The sequence below is a fragment of the Carassius auratus genome, linkage group LG28B, assembly GCF_003368295.1.
Source record: "Carassius auratus strain Wakin linkage group LG28B, ASM336829v1, whole genome shotgun sequence".
Classification (NCBI taxonomy): domain Eukaryota; kingdom Metazoa; phylum Chordata; class Actinopteri; order Cypriniformes; family Cyprinidae; genus Carassius; species Carassius auratus.
The window spans coordinates 7,016,996-7,031,625 of record NC_039293.1 but is presented as its reverse complement, the minus strand read 5'-3'; the positions used below and the strand labels follow the sequence as shown (position 1 = coordinate 7,031,625).

The window sequence follows — 14,630 nt, the reverse complement described above, 5'->3', positions numbered from 1 at the left end:
GGAGGGAGAGAGAGAGGGAGACAGAGAGCGAGAGGGAGAGATAGAGGGAGACAGAGAGAGAGAGCGAGAGGGAGAGAGAGGGAGAGACAGAGAGAGAGAGAGGGAGAGAGAGACAGACAGAGAGAGAGAGAGAGGGAGAGGGGGAGGGAGAGAGAGAGAGCGAGAGGAAGAGAGAGAGGGAGAGAGAGACAGAGACAGAGAGGGAGAGAGAGAGGGAGACAGAGAGAGAGAGAGAGGGGGGAGAGAAAGACAGAGACGGAGAGAGAGAGGGAGAGACAGAGAGCGAGAGAGAGAGAGACAGACAGAGACGGAGAGAGAGAGGGAGAGGGGGAGGGAGAGAGATAGGGAGAGAGAGAGAGCTGTGTCTGTGCTCTTACGGCAGCAGCGCTGGAGTGTGTGTGTGAGAGAGAGTGTGTTTGGCGCAGTCATACAGATGCAGTGTGTGTGTGTCCTGACAGCAGCATGTGAGTGAGTGTGTGTGTGTGTCTGTGTGTTTTGTGAGCAGGTGTTTTCGCCAGGCATCAGAGGGAGGGACACACACACCCTCCAAATGAGCAGCAGCACGGAGGCGGCCGGACTATTTGCCTTTTTCTTTCGTTTTTTGTTCTTCTTCTTCCTCATCGTGGTCGTGGGAGGTGCTTTCTCCTCTCATCTGCTCGTGCTGTCCATCATCTGCCTGCTCGTCTATTTCTCCATCTATCTCATCTATAATTTCTCTGATTTGTGAGCGGAGGACTGTGTGCTCTCACCTCTTCTTCTCTTCCTCCTAAGATTGTTTGATTGTAGGTAGGTTGCTTTGTGTTCACTGTAGTGTGTGTGTGTTCTGTTTGCAAACCACACACATGAACACACACACACACACACATGCAGTATGTGACGAAGAGATAGAGAGAGACGTGTGTCTTACCTCAGTTAGCTGTGTGTGTGTGTGTGTGTGATCACAAACACATTATAATACACTCACCTGTCTCTCTGCCTGTCTCTCTCTCTCTCTCTCTCTCTTCATTCTACTGGTCTCTCACCTGTGTGTGTGTGTGTGTGTGTGTGTGTGTGCGTCTCAGTTTTTTTTCTGCTTCTCTTTCCCTGTCTTTCATTCATTGATCTGCTGCTCTTTCTGATATTATTCATGCACCAGCACTCATGTGTGTGTGAATAATTAATCTGTTCATTAATAGAGAGTCTGATCAGACCACATATACTGTGTGTGTGTGTGTGTGTGTGTGTGAGAGACCCTCCATCATCCTCCGCGTGTCTCTCTGCGGTCGTCTGTTATCTGTGTCTGAGAGGACTCGCGCTGGATGAGGGTTTGGATGCAGCTCTTCTCTTCTGTTTCTCCTGAGGAGACTCGCTCGCTCGCTTCATTCATGAGTCTGGACTGCGCCGCGTCTCCAGATGAGCAGACACACGCGCCTCTTTCTGCTCTTTTACAACTGGACTAAATGCGGAGTGAAGCCGGTTTAGCAGAGGTGAATGTGAACGGATCGCCGAGCCGCCGGAGGACGTGTGCACTGTTCGGTGAGTGTGTGTGTGTGTGTGTGGGGTTCTCATTGTGTAAAGGAGAGTCAGATTTATACACCCCCCCCCACCCCCTTCTGTTATTTTAAGTCATCAAAAAAATGAACTCCAAACTTCATTACATGAGATTAAACTAGATTTATTTGAGTTTTTTAAGACAGACAGGAACACGTTTGCCCTGCACTGGTCGAGATGTTGTATCAGACTAGTGGAATACAATTTTACCTCTTTATTTAACTACACTTTATCCATTTGCATCTGTAAATGTTTCCCCAGATTACCGTTTTATTCCCATCTATACTCTGAAGGCTTTTACTCAGGGGTTTGTTTATAGATTATTTGCCTGTATGAGATAAAAATAGAAATCCTAAACAAAATCAAACATGAATTTTCATCTGGCTTTGTTCATCCAGTGTATGCAAATTAGTACATATTTAATTAGATAATGCCTCGTGTGTATTTGAGCATTTTCAGAAAACCTGTATAAATGACCCTTTTTCTAAGTCTATAATTTCTGAAACATTCAGGTTAACTGCAGGAAAGGTGCATAAACTAGGACAGGAAGCATAGATGAGGAAATATGCAGAGTAGAGATGATATTTAAGAACTAAAATACAGATTATTACTCATCCTGTAACTACTGTACTGTAAGTCTCCTATCTTACTTAAACTGCCATTTGTGACCAATTATCTGTAAGAACATGCAAACAATAAAATGCAAAACAAACTGTATTTATTATTTCATCATATTCACAGTGTCGGACAAAAAGATGCTTTGAAATAAGTCTCTTGTTTGCTGCTTCACATTTTTCTGTAAATGTACTCTTCCAAACATTGAGGTAAATTAGGGCAATTAATTTAGTAATATTAATAGATTTATAATGTTACAAAACATTCTATTTCCAATAAAAGCTTTTCTTTTGAGCTTTCTATTCATCTGTGAATGCTGAAAAATAAAATGCATCACGGTTTCCACAAAAACTGTTGGGCTGTGTTCAACATTGATAATAATCAGAAATGTTTCTTGAGCAGTAAATCATCATATTATCATGATTTCTGAAGATCATGTGACACTGAAGACTGGAGGAATGATGCTGAAAATACAGCGGAGCATCACAGAAATACATTACACTTTAACACAGATTCACACAGAACACAGATGATTTAAATCATAATAATACTTCACTGTATTGTACATTATTTTTGATCAAATAAATGCAGCCTTGGTGAGCAGAAGAGACCTCTTTCAGAAATATCATTATTCCAAATGTTTTGCAAGTATAATTTCTAATATATTCATAAAGATCCTCCGTTAACTTCTTGAATGCATCTGTGAGGTGAGCAGATCACAAATAATCCAAGTGTTGTGTGGAGAAATGTTTGCTTCGAGTACATGCTTGTGTCCTGCATGTCATTAGTGTTTGGCCTCCCACACACACACACACACACACACACACACACTCAGAGGAGAGCTCAGGTAGTGGAGCACAGTCCCACTTTAAGAAACTGGGCCGACCCAAATGGGCCGAACTCTTGCCTCTGGTCTCTGATGTACCCCACAAACTCTGGATCCTCCAACCTACATATCACTGTCTACACACACACTCACACACACGGGCGGCGAATAACCCACTTTAGCGCCTCACACACTCGCGCTGCTCCTAATAGCTCCTCAGATGAGTGGCGCTGCTCTTAAATTGATTGAAGTAATTAGAGATTACAGCAGCTCGTCACTCACCCAGCTGTAATTGGCTCAAGCTGATTTCTGACCGCCTCCTCATCATCCTCTCACTGATCCGGTGTCAGACCTGAGACGCTTCCCATCAGCCCTCACCACCGCTCGCCTTCAGGCTTCTGTCTGACACAGCGGACACTCTTTCAGCCACAGCCAATTACAAAAGAAGAGCAAATGCCATTCATGTTTTATATATTCTTTAATGCAGAATCCAGGTTTGGGTAGAAACAGAGCTCACGGATGATAAACACATACAGTACAAACACAGGCTTGTGTCTTAGCTGTCCTTGTTTCAGTCTAATTATACTGCTGCTCTGTACAATCTACTTGTATTGTAACATTCATAAAGAATTAAAGTAAATGTTACATAACTATACGTAAGTTCACAAGTAAAATCTTAATTCTTAATAAAACAACAAAAGCAATGAGAAAGCATTTTAAATACAGCTGGAAAATCAACCTTATTACTTATTCATGGGTACCAATATAGAATTCTTTTTTTTTATTTTATTGCTTGACTGTTTCATGTAGAATTGAATTTTTGTCTGTAGTTTTTACTACACCACAAAATCATTTTTATCAGTGAAGACTGAGGATCATGGTTTAGCTGAGGGTTACTTGCACATGATTATGCATTATTTACTGTTATTCTAAAAGTAAGGACATGTAAGGCTTAACAAGGACACTTTAAAATGAAGTGTTACCTTAATTCCATAACTTTATTTCGTCATTGTTTTTTAGAGTCTCGAGGTGCATCTTTTAGCAGATTTGACCTGAATTTGTCCAAATGCACAGATATTTATTTTCGTCTGATTTAGTGTGGGAACTCATTTGGCCAATCAATTTAGTGACATCTCTCTCTCGGTGCTGGTAATGTAGTTGTAGTATATTTATTTTTCTTTTCACAAGGCTATTTATGCAGCATCTACATCCCAAACAGACAATTTATATAATATGCTGAGATTATTAGAATAAAAATATTTATGACATTAATAAGCCATTTCCACTTTGAAGACCTTTACCCTAAGTGTCATAGATTTCATTATTGTGGTTTATTTGATTGCCTAGTACGCAGTCTATTTACAGTAAATCAAACTGCCCACCGTGCTGGCAGAAGCTATTTACAGTAAGTCCAGTGACTAGACAACACTACAAAAGATGATTGAGAATCAACACATCCAGTGGTGTAGAGAGTAAAGCAAGCTGTTGTCTTTTTAACACAGTTGACCGAGTTCTAATCCGCCTTTTGCTGACCTTTATTTTTAGTTCTTTTCAAATCTCATATTACATTGGAAAGGTATTTATTTTCAATAAAAATAATCAAAAAGTTGATAAAAAACTACTGGGTATGGTTAGGGTAAGTGTAGGCTTATTATTCCAATAAGGTGGTTACACTAAAATGCACTTAGTGTAAATAGCTTCTACACTATTTATTGTTATTTATAATCTAACTTCTGTGTGCATCTGTCCTGAATTTGACCAAACATACAGATATTTAGCTTTTGCCTGATTTAAGACCTGCAGGATTGATGAGAATCTTCATGTCCTGCTGCTCAGGGGTAATAATGCGAGTGACGGAAGGGAAGATTCTCTCCTCCTCTGCCCCCTGCAGGCCACACTGTCACATTCGCACCTGTTTATACCTGCCAGACGCTCCTGCCAGACACACCGCAGCGAGCGACACTCCAGACACCTGAGACACGCCAACACAAACAAACAAACACCTACGTACAGCGCAGAGTGAAAGAGACTACTGACACACACACACCTCCATACAGCGCAGAGCAAGAGAGAATGCTGACACACACACACACACACACAACCTCGTTGTGGTTTGTGGTCTGGATCAGATGACGTATGTCTCTTTCTCAGTTTCATGAGTTCTGCACATCATTCTTTCCATGAACGTCCTGAATGTTTGACTGGCTATTTTTTTTATTTTTTTATCTGGTGAACTTTGAGAAAACACATAAACTCATAGAAATAGAAAACAATTAAAAAGTCCTATAATTAGTCAATCCAGTTTTTTATATTGACTATGCATTCCATTAGTTTTTCAAATTGGTGTGTTTCACCGGGCCGCGAAGAAATATAGAGCTGAGTATCATCAGCATAACAGTGAAAGCTAACACCATGTTTCCTGATGATATCTCCCAAGGGTAACATATAAAGCGTGAAGAGTAGCGGCCCTAGTACTGAGCCTTGAGGTACTCCATACTGCACTTGTGATCGATATGATACATCTTCATTCACTGCTACGAACTGATGGCGGTCATATAAGTACGATTTAAACCATGCTAATGCACTTCCACTGATGCCAACAAAGTGTTCAAGTCTATACAAAAGAATGTTGTGGTCAATTGTGTCAAACGCAGCACTAAGATCCAATAAAACTAATAGAGAGATACACCCACGATCAGATGATAAGAGCAGATCATTTGTAACTCTAAGGAGAGCAGTCTCAGTACTATGATACGGTCTAAATCCTGACTGGAAATCCTCACAGATACCATTTTTCACTAAGAAGGAATATAATTGTGAGGATACCACCTTTTCTAGTATCTTGGACAGAAAAGGGACATTCGAGATTGGTCTATAATTAACAGCTTTTTTGATGAGAGGCTTAATAACAGCCAGTTTGAAGGTTTTGGGGACATATCCTAATGACAATGAGGAATTAATAATAGTCAGAAGAGGACCTATTACTTCTGGAAGCACCTCTTTTAAGAGCTTAGATGGTATAGGGTCTAACATACATGTCGTTGGTTTACATGATTTAACAAGTTTATACAATTCTTCCTCTCCTATAGTAGAGAATGAGTAGAACTGTTCCTCAGGGGGTCTATAGTGCACTGTCTGATGTGATACTGTAGCTGACGGCTGAATGGTTGCAATTTTATCTCTAATAGTATCGATTTTAGAAGTAAAGTAGTTCATAAAGTCATTACTGTTGTGGTGTTGGGAAATGTCAACACTTGTTGAGGCTTTATTTTTCGTTAATTTAGCCACTGTATTGAATAAATACCTGGGGTTATGTTTGTTTTATTCTAAAAGAGAAGTAAAGTAATCAGATCTAGCAGTTTTTAATGCTTTTCTATAGGATAGGTTACTTTCCCGCCAAGCAATACGAAATACCTCTAGTTTTGTTTTCCTCCAGCTGCGCTCCATTTTTCGGGCTGCTCTCTTTAGGATGTGAGTATGCTCATTATACCATGGTGTCAAACTGTTTTCCTTAACCTTTCTTAAGCGTAAAGGAGCAACTGTATTTAAAGTGCTAGAAAAGAGAGAGTCCATAGTTTCTGTTACATCATCAAGTTGTTCTGAGGTTTTGGATATGCTAAGGAATTCGGATACATCAGGAAGATAACTTAAAAAGCAGTCTTTTGTGGTAGAAGTGATGGTTCTTCGATACTTGTAACAAGAAGTAGAATTTACAATTTTGTGTATATGAAGTTTACACAGAACTAAATAATGATCTGAGATATCATCACTTGGCTGAATAATTTCAACACTATCAACATCAATTCCATGTGACAGTATTAAATCTAGAGTATGATTTCGACAATGAGTAGGTCCTGAAACGTGTTGTCTAACACCAATAGAGTTCAGAATGTCTATAAATGCTGATCCCAATGCATCTTTTTCATTATCGTTATGGATATTAAAATCACCAACTATTAAGACTTTATCTGCCGCCAGAACTAACTCGGATGTAAAATCACCAAACTCTTTAATAAAGTCTGTATGGTGTATACAGTAGCCAGTACAAACATAACAGGGGATTTATCATTAACATTGGTTTCTCTGGATAATGTTATATGAAGCACCATTACTTCAAACGAGTTATACTTGAAGCCTGCATTGAGTGAGTGAGCGAGTGTGTGTGTGTGTGTGTGTGTGTGTGTGTGTGTGACTCTGAGTGTGCGTTTGCTTTTGAGTGAGTGAGTGAGTGAATGTGTGTGTGTGTGTGTGTGTGTGTGTGTGTGTGTGTCTGAGGGTTATGTCTGAAAATGAAGGTATTTTCTCTCCCTGCAGATGCTCTGAAACCAGGACACTGAAGATCAGCAGTTCCAGAGGACACACACACACACACACACACACACACACAAGAAAAAGAGAGATACTGCAGACCGACTGCTATCAGTGTCCACAGGTAAAAAAAAAAAAAAAACACACACATAAACCGAAGCTTTATTGATTGTGAGATGAATTAGTCAATCACTCTATTTTGAATTAGAATATTTCATGTTACACTAATACACTGTGTGTGTGTGTGTGTGTGTGTGTGTGTGTGTGTGCAGTAGGGTATGAGAGCGCTACAGCATCATGTGGTTTCTGAGATGGAGGAGTGAGAGTTTGGCTAAAAACACACAAGGTGAGACACACACACACACACACACACACACACACACACACCTGCCATTAACCTCAGTATTTTCAGCATTGTTCATTATTCTGTGTTTTTCTCACTGGCTAGATTGGCTGCTGAGTTTTAAGGCATTTGATCACATAAAGATGGCAACACCAGACACACACACACACACACACACACACACACACACACCGTAATCTGCGATAATCTGTGATAAAGCTGCTACTCTCATCAGAGTTTCACACAAATCAAATCTCATCAACTCAACACACATTCACTGACATTTGGAGAAACACTAGTGTGTGTTTTGATGGGATCGTTCATCCAGAACTGATCAGCATTAGTTATGGTGCAGGTCTCACGTCTGTGTTTCATCAAACTGATCATGAAGCCCTGGACGGTGTGCTGGTTCAAAGCTGATCTATTTCTGGACATGTTTTACAGTCAGTCACCTTTATTTATATAGCGCTTTAAACAAAATACATTGCGTCAAAGCAACTGAACAACATTCATTAGGAAAACAGTGTCTCAATAATGGAAAAGTCTCTTGGTGGACCGGGCAGCATTTGGCTCCCCCGTCCAGACCTTTAGAGACTCCATGTCTGGCTCAGTGGTAGAGCATCGCATTAGCAGCGCAAAACATTTTGGGTTCAATTTCCAGGGAAAACACATACTGGTGAAAAAAAAAAAAGATGTATAGCCTGAATGCACTGTAAGTTAAATGCATAAATGTAAATAAAATGTAATGTAAATGGATGAGACCTGGAGTTCTAGGTGACCTACCCCAGGAGGTAGTGAACACCATCACTCCACTACATTTCCTAATTAATGTCCCCTAAGTGTATTAGTTACTAACTACAAAATAGTCAGAAGAACACAGACTGCAGGAAAGCAGGTTTGACGAATCAGTGTTCGGGCTTTGCCGGTTAGACTCATAAAAACACTTTTGCTCATGTGCAAAGAAGTGTGCGCCGCCACAACCGCAGATGATCGAACTTTTCCACTCAAATCAAGTCTGGGCAATGCGATATACTGCATCGTCTGCAACGATATGGTAAGTGTTGTTTTAATGATGTGCAATCTGATGTTATCAAGTAGTCTATATCACCAAATCACACACAGAGTGCACACACATTAATTTATTAGTCTATTAAAACTCAATATTCCGGGCACTCTAAATTGTAGATGGCAATTATTCTTCTGTAGGCTTTTTATATTTCTATAATTGAATATAGGCCTAGTTAACTTAATATATATCACACAAAGAGTACCATTTTTTCTGCAGATGCATTATCATATTTAATAATCATTTTATACAAGTTCAGTAAAGCAATAAGTGCCTTACATTTTAGACATAAAGGCACCGATATATTTCAAACAAAGTTTGTTTTCGTTCTTTGGATGCAAAAAGTTTGTTTGTTAACGGTGTACTGTTAACAAGTTTCCAACACCCCCGCGCTGCTGGAGGAGAGGTGTAGGTTAGTGTAAACATGACTCTCGACGCTCACGCGTATCCCCTAAACATGACACTGGTCAGAATATAATAGACAAAACAATAACGATTAGCAGCCGTTCAGAGTCATGTTTGCAATACAAAACAACCATTCCACAATCAGTCCTTTATGGGAAGTGTGAATGGCTCATAGTCTTAATGCTTTAGCATCATGTGGGAAAAAGTAATGGAATCAGTTTGTCTTGGATGTTTCTCTGCTTCGCTTTTTGCATAACTCTGGGTCGTCGACACAGAGCTTTGTTGCTATTTCTTTCTAGGAAGGAAATACAGTCTCTACATCTTTAAAGTCTCTCCGTGAGCGATTATACAGGTGCGGATATATTTGTGCAGCTCGGCTATTTGACACTCCAATGTGTTCAGGAGATGTTGCTCTCCTTAATGACCTTAATGAATGAGGAACGAAACGGCGAAAGAAAAAATATATATATTTGCTTCTTTTCCATTTTGCATTTACTTGTACTTGTACTTTCAATACCTAAGTACGTTTAAGAATAAACACAGTAAGATATCTGTACTTTTACTTGAATATGACTTTCAGGTATTTTATACTCTACTGATGAATGGGAAGTCAGTGGGTAACCATGTCCTCGTCATCTGTTGTGATTCTAGTCATTTTTCTGGTTATGTTTTTACTAGTCCCATATGATTTGATAAAGCATTGCTTTGTCAGTATTTACTGTATTTATTTAATATTTCCTCAAATATTTGTGTCTTGTTGTAACCGTACTGCCGCAGGACTAGCAGAAATAAGTGAGTGTGTTCCACATGTTAGATGTGAGGCTGTTAATGTGTTATCTGTTTACCAACCCATTGATCTGTGTGTGTGTGTGTGTGTGTGTGTGTGTGATGGAGTGTTGTGGGTTGTTTTCATTGCTGATGGTGTAATTAGATCAGATTAATTTGAGATCATTATGTGTTGACACTCATGATCACGCAGCGGCAGCACGTGTGCAGACTGATTGATGAATAAACCGATGTCATGTGACACACCTCACACTTCAGACTCTGTGTGTGTGTGTGTGTGTGTGTGTGTCAGTTTGCAGCAGTGTGTTTTGCTCCACAGATTCATGTCTCTCATGAATACTTTAAAATCTAGTCATCATTTAGTCCTCTGCAAGGCTCAAGCGTGTGTGTGTCTGCAGTGGGGTCTTTATGACGTGTGGTCATTCGTGGGCGAGAGAAGGGTGTTTTGAGAGGATCGGGGTGTTGCTGGTCAAGTGCTTAAGGAAGCCGTGGGTCTTCAGCTGTTTCTTGAAGGATCTGATGGTCTCAGCAGTTCAGATGGAGGTCAGCAGAGAGGAACAGAGAATGTTTTGGGTCTGGAGAGAGACTCTTTGTTGTAAGAAGGCTTCGCTCACTCACTGAGCTGAGCTGACGAGAGAAACTGTTTCTTTTTCATCACACTTCATTTTAGAACGTTTAATTTTTTTATTTATCTGAGATCTTACAGTCCGAAACAGCTCATATGATGCAGTTAATGTCGAGTGCACAAACATTTGTTCTTGTGTTGAATGAGAGAGCAACATGAGCACAGCTTTAACTGTAAAGCACTTTTCTGACGAACCCGTAGTTTGACTTCCTCTTTAAATAAGGGTTTATGATAATGCTAGTATCATTTATTTTAGTTTACATCATATAATATCTGGTCTGTTCTGAATAGTTACATTTAAAAAGATTTGTTGTACAGTTCAGGAAAAAAGACATGCTTTGAATGTTTATAATTTTTGAAAACGTTTAGTTTTTATTAATAATGAAATGTGATGATACTAATAAAACCGTGAGTTGCTCTGGATCTCACTGTCCTGTCCAGACGTTTGAGCTTCACTCCTATTGGCTGTCGCTCCTGAGAGTCACTCTTCATTTGCATAAAGTTGAACTTCCAAGCGACTGTTTTGACCAGGTTATCAGCGCTGTGTGTGTGTGTGCACATTTCTCTTGGTTTAGTTTCAGCATACAATCAAACACAATGCTGTTTATGAATATTTCTCCTGTCATTATGGTCAAACTCTTAGTCCAGGTTTTATTCTTCACTGAACATCCAGCTTCACTTACAAAGGACTTAAGATGTGTGTTAACAGCTGAAGATCTGAGTTCAGTCTGAGATCACTGCACCAGATCAGAGCCTGAACTCACTCTCTCTCACACACACACACACACACACACACACACACACACACACACACACACACACACACACACCTCATCCATGTAATGTGCTCCTGAAATAGCCAAGTGAGCTGAAGCTGTAATCTGTGGAACGCATCAATCAATCTCATTTCACTGATTACAGTGTGTGTGTGTGTGTGTATGTGTGTGTGTGTCATCTCATAAACAGGACTCTCTTATGCTAATTACAGTGATGTGAGTGGCTTCTGCAGAGGGGCGGAGCCTGAGTGAGTGTGTGCGTGTGTGTGTGTGTGTGTGTGTGTGTGTGTGTGAGGCCATCAACTGTATGGAGAGGTCTATTTTAATGGTTGCTATGGAAACTGCGTGGCCAAGAGAAGTGCAGACTCAGATCTCTGTACTGTGTGTCAGTCTCTGCATCACAAACACTTTCCTCTCCTCCGTCACGTCCAGTACAATACACTACACATCTTCATTTGACTGTCCCTAATGTCCATCCCAACCTGAAAGAATGCGGTGTGAAAACCCAAAAGAAGAAGATGTGGGTTCCAGCAACACTTCTGTTAGACGTTGCGAGCTCTGAGAGATTCAGTGGAGTACAGTATGAGAGTATCTGCGGTCTGTTCTCCTCGCTCATGGCTCTGTAATCACAGCGATCATTACAGCGCTTGTGTAACACGGCTCTATGCGGTGTGTAGGCGCCGGCCGGGTCACTGTCTCTCTGCTCGTCAGGGGACAGTTTATCTCATCCATAATAAACAGGCTGAAGATGTGCATCTAATATTGATCTGCTGAGCATCTGCTGCTGCACTGTTGATGTGTGTCATTTACACCGGCCTTGGTCTCTCAGACCTCAGACCTCAGACCTCGATCTCTATGACCTCAAACCTCGGTCTCTCAGACCTCAGACCTGGGTCTCTCAGACCTTGGTCTCTCAGACCTCAGACCTTGGTCTCTCAGACCTCAGACCTCGGTCTCTCAGATCTCAGACCTCAGACTTCAGACCTCGATCTCTCAGACCTCATACCTCAGATCTCAGACCTTGGTCTCTCAGACCTCAGACCTCGGTCTCTCAGATCTCAGACCTCAGACTTCAGACCTCGATCTCTCAGACCTCATACCTCAGATCTCAGACCTTGGTCTCTCAGACCTCGGTCTCTCAGACCTCAGACCTCGGTCTCTCAGATCTCAGACCTCAGACTTCAGACCTCGATCTCTCAGACCTCATACCTCAGACCTCAAACCTCGGTCTCTCAGACCTCAGACCTCGGTCTCTCAGACCTCATACCTCAGATCTCAGACCTTGTTCTCTCAGACCTCAGGGCTCTTATTTGCTCACTTCATCTGTTACGGTCCTTTGGTCTCGGTTGATCTTGTTTTTTTTTTAAGTTTGAGATGTAGATCCTCCAATTTCTGATCCGTTTAGAGTGAATTTTCCCTATGATTTTTAATAAATAAATAAATGAGAATTAAGAAATTGATTAACATACATTATATAAATATTATTAATATTATTATGCAATATAACTAACCATCTGCATAACTTGGCCATATTTGAAGATGCTCATGTGTAACAAAGGGTTTTTGAATTAGTTTTTATCAGTGCATTTATTGAATATTGATTGGTGGTTGTCAGATCGCTCCAAACTTGCAGCTGTTTTTGCGCAGTGAAATCTTATGATTTTTAACTTAGGTAAATATTTTGTTCATTTTGGGATAATAGTGCTTTCTGGTGGCTTGGTCGTTCCATCTCTCTCTTTGTCTCTCTCTGTAGTGATATTAAGTGTGAGTTTCTGGTCTGTGACGTTCTGTTTTGACAGAAACAGGCTCTTTGGTCCAGAAGCACTCATCTTTTGAAGTGGATGATATTAATATGCACACAAGCATTTCTCGCCAGTTCTCCTCTGAAAGCCACATATCGTCTGATCGTTAGCACATGCTGTGCAGTATTGTGAAATTCAGATTTCCAAGTGCTTGTTTACTAATTTCCTTTCACAGTACTGATTAACACATAACGTGTCTAAAAGATCCGCCCATTTCAGGAATAACAAAAACAATGGTGAGGTCATCTTTGCGCAGATATCTGCATTTAGGACTGCTGCTGAGCTGTAACCTCTGTCTGTTTTTCTCACAGGATCTTCACTCCTCCATCATGTCCATCTGCATTTACCGTGGCTTAGCTCCACCCTCTCAGGAAAGGCGGGCGTGGCTTCATATTCTGGCTCCGCCCCCACGTCACTGGCCCCGCCCGTCGCTGCAGCAGTTGTTGGCCGTGTGTCTGCTGCTGCTGCTGCCACTGGCCGTCCAATCACGGCGCGAGCGAGGCGGAGGGGGCGTGGCCCACTATATCCCATCATCAGTGGCTCAGTATCCGCCCGTCTCCAAGCTGATGCAGGGCCTGAGCATCGCAGTGGTGCTGGTGGGGAACTCCAGTGAAGTGGCGCTCGCCGGCATGCGTGACAAAGACGACTTTGGCCACATGCCACTGGCGCCCAGTGTTGAGATGGTCACAATGAATGAGACAGACCCCAAGAGCATCATCAAGAGCATCTGTGACCTGATGACGGAGCACTGGCTGCAGGGCGTGGTGTTCGGAGACGACACCGACCAGGAGGCCATCGCACAGATCCTGGACTTCATCTCCACGCAGACACACATCCCCATCCTGGGAGTGAAGGGAGGCTCCTCCATGATCATGGCCGCTAAGGTACGTGCACTAATTTTGCTTTTAAACAGATATGGCGAACATTTATGTTTGAAGAGAAGTGGGACTAGCAAAATGGCATGTTAGCACCGCCTATTCACTTTCAATAAAGTGTAGCACACCAATACCTTCAAAAAAGTAAAATCCCAGCCCAACTGTAAATCAGTTATCTTGAATTTTCTCAGCAAATGTTGTGTCTGTTTGGAGCAGTGGTTGACCGATATATCACCATGGCCGATATATTGGCCGATATTTGGCATTTTTCAATATCACCAGACTTGCAGAGGTGCACCAGACTTTTATTTTGACAGCGCTGAGAGCGGGAGCACCTGAGCAAACACGCAGAGCTACACCAAATTTGGTCAGTGTAATCTAAAGCCCTTAGTGATGTTAAATCGGATGTGAAGAGAGGGTTTCAGAAGTGAGTGTAGCAAAATGGCTCGATAGTGCCACCTATTCATTTTCAGTGAAGTGCGCCTCTCACTACGTTTCACGTACATGTAAGGACATCAGTAGACACGTTACACACCAATACCTACAAAAAAATTATCTTAAAGCAAATTCCCAAACTCAATAGGAAGTCACTTATTTGTAATTTTTTAGGCAAATGTTGTGTCCATTTTCAGGCGTATATTCTTAAAAAAAAAAAAAGGTGCTTCACGATGCC

At 41.3% G+C, this 14,630-nt stretch overlaps 1 protein-coding gene across 1 annotated transcript in view; it reads left to right on the top strand.

Annotated features, from left to right (window-relative positions):
• The first annotated feature begins 316 nt into the window (after nucleotides 1–316).
• The window catches only part of LOC113067483 (glutamate receptor ionotropic, NMDA 2B-like), a 40,634-nt gene continuing 26,320 nt past the window's right edge, over nucleotides 317–14,630 (top strand). The window contains exons 1-5 of the mRNA XM_026239901.1: nucleotides 317–786; nucleotides 1,062–1,515; nucleotides 7,286–7,403; nucleotides 7,552–7,625; nucleotides 13,394–13,966. Coding sequence (XP_026095686.1) covers nucleotides 13,412–13,966 — 555 coding nt within the window. The 5' untranslated portion in view covers nucleotides 317–786; nucleotides 1,062–1,515; nucleotides 7,286–7,403; nucleotides 7,552–7,625; nucleotides 13,394–13,411. The remainder of the gene's footprint in view (nucleotides 787–1,061; nucleotides 1,516–7,285; nucleotides 7,404–7,551; nucleotides 7,626–13,393; nucleotides 13,967–14,630) is intronic.